This window comes from Sapajus apella, unplaced genomic scaffold, assembly GCF_009761245.1.
Source record: "Sapajus apella isolate SASKATOON/1434 unplaced genomic scaffold, GSC_monkey_1.0 scaffold182, whole genome shotgun sequence".
Lineage (NCBI taxonomy): Eukaryota > Metazoa > Chordata > Mammalia > Primates > Cebidae > Sapajus > Sapajus apella.
In genome coordinates, this window is record NW_022437122.1 from 1114788 (window position 1) to 1116385 (window position 1598).

Genomic DNA, 1598 nt, shown 5'->3' on the forward strand with positions numbered 1-1598 from the left:
GCATTCTGGCTGGTGTGAGATGGTATCTCATTGTAATTTTGATGTGCATTTCTCTAATGATCAGTGACATTCAGCTTTTTTTCATATGCTTGTTGGTCACATGTATGTCTTCTTTTGAAAAGTGGCTGTTCATGTCCTTTGCCCACTTTTTAATGAGGTTGTTTGCTTTTTTCTTGTAAATTTGTTTAAATTCCTTACAGATGCTGGATATTAGACCTTTGTCAGATGCATAGTTTGCAAATATTCTCTTCCATTCTGTAGGCTGAAAAATACTTAATCTTAAATGGGTGTATAATAACAGAACTTCAAATTATGTGAAACAAAACTGATTGAACAAAAGGGAGAAAGAGATAGATTCTAACCTATGGTTGGAGATTTTGACATTTATCTCTCAGAGCAATTGATAAAACAATTTAACCAAAAAAATCAGCAAGGATATTGAATGCTTAAACACTGTCTACCAACTTGACTAAATTGACATTTATCGAACACTCTCCCAACAACACCACTGAACATATTGTGTTCAGGTGCACATGGAACATTCCTCAAAATAGACTAAATGCTGGGTGGAAAACTGAGTGTCAATAAACTTAAAAGAACTTAAATTGGCTTTGCAGACACCGCTGCCGCCTGGAGCCTTCTAGTATCAGCCATGGTCAACCCCACCACGTTCTTCGACATTGCCGTCGACAGCGAGCCCTCGGGCCGCATCTCTTTCGAGCTGTTTGCAGACAAGTTTCCAAAGACAGCAGAAAACCTTCGTGCTCTGAGCACTGGAGAGAAAGGATTTGGTTATAAGGGTTCCTGCTTTCACAGAATTATTCCAGGGTTTATGTGTCAGGGTGGTGACTTCACACGCCATAATGGCACTGGAGGCAAGTCCATCTACGGGGAGAAATTTGATAATGAGAACTTCATCCTAAAGCATACAGGTCCCGGCATCTTGTCCATGGCAAATGCTGGACCCAACACAAATGGTTTCCAGTTTTTCATCTGCACTGTCAAGACTGAGTGGTTGGATGGCAAGCATGTGGTCTTTGGCAAGGTGAAAGAAGCCATGAATATTGTGGAGGCCATGGAGCGCTTTGGGTCCAGGAATGGCAAGACGAGCAAGAAGATCGCCATTGCTGACTATGGACAACTTTAATAAGTTTGACTTGTGTTTTATCTTAGCCACCAGACCATTCCTTCTGGAGCTCAGGAGAGCACCTCTCCACCCCATTTGCTCGCAGTATCCTAAGATCTGTGCTCTCGCTGCAGTTCCCTTTGGGTTCCATGTTTTCCTTGTTCCCTTCCATGCCTAGCTGGATTGCAGAGTTGGGTTAAGTTTATGATTATGAAATAAAGACTAAATAACAATTGTCTGTCCTTGTTTGAGTTAGGGTGTTGATGTAGGCTTTATTTTAAGCAGTAATAGGCTACTTCTGAAACATCATTTGTTTGCTTAATTCTATAGTACTTAGGTTTTGCTTTTGTTTTTTTAACTTTTCCAGACCCAGGAAGTCTCAATGTTTGTTGAGTGGAATATTGAAAATGTAAGCAGCAGCTGGACGTGGTGGCTCACCACCTGTATATTACCTGAGACAGAAGATCAGTTG

The 1598-nt window shown here is 41.1% G+C and overlaps 1 protein-coding gene across 1 annotated transcript; it reads left to right on the forward strand.

Moving 5' to 3' along the window:
- Positions 1–616: 616 nt before the first annotated feature.
- LOC116543137 (peptidyl-prolyl cis-trans isomerase A-like) lies at positions 617–1377 on the forward strand. The gene has a single exon (XM_032268504.1). It carries the CDS (start codon positions 653–655, stop codon positions 1145–1147), a length of 495 nt encoding a protein of 164 aa, XP_032124395.1. The 5' UTR covers positions 617–652; the 3' UTR covers positions 1148–1377.
- Positions 1378–1598: the final 221 nt, after the last annotated feature.

Bases quoted from the DNA above. Each gene is read 5' to 3' on its own strand.
- LOC116543137 (XM_032268504.1), top strand. From the start codon at position 653: ATGGTCAACCCCACCACGTTCTTCGACATTGCCGTCGACAGCGAGCCC.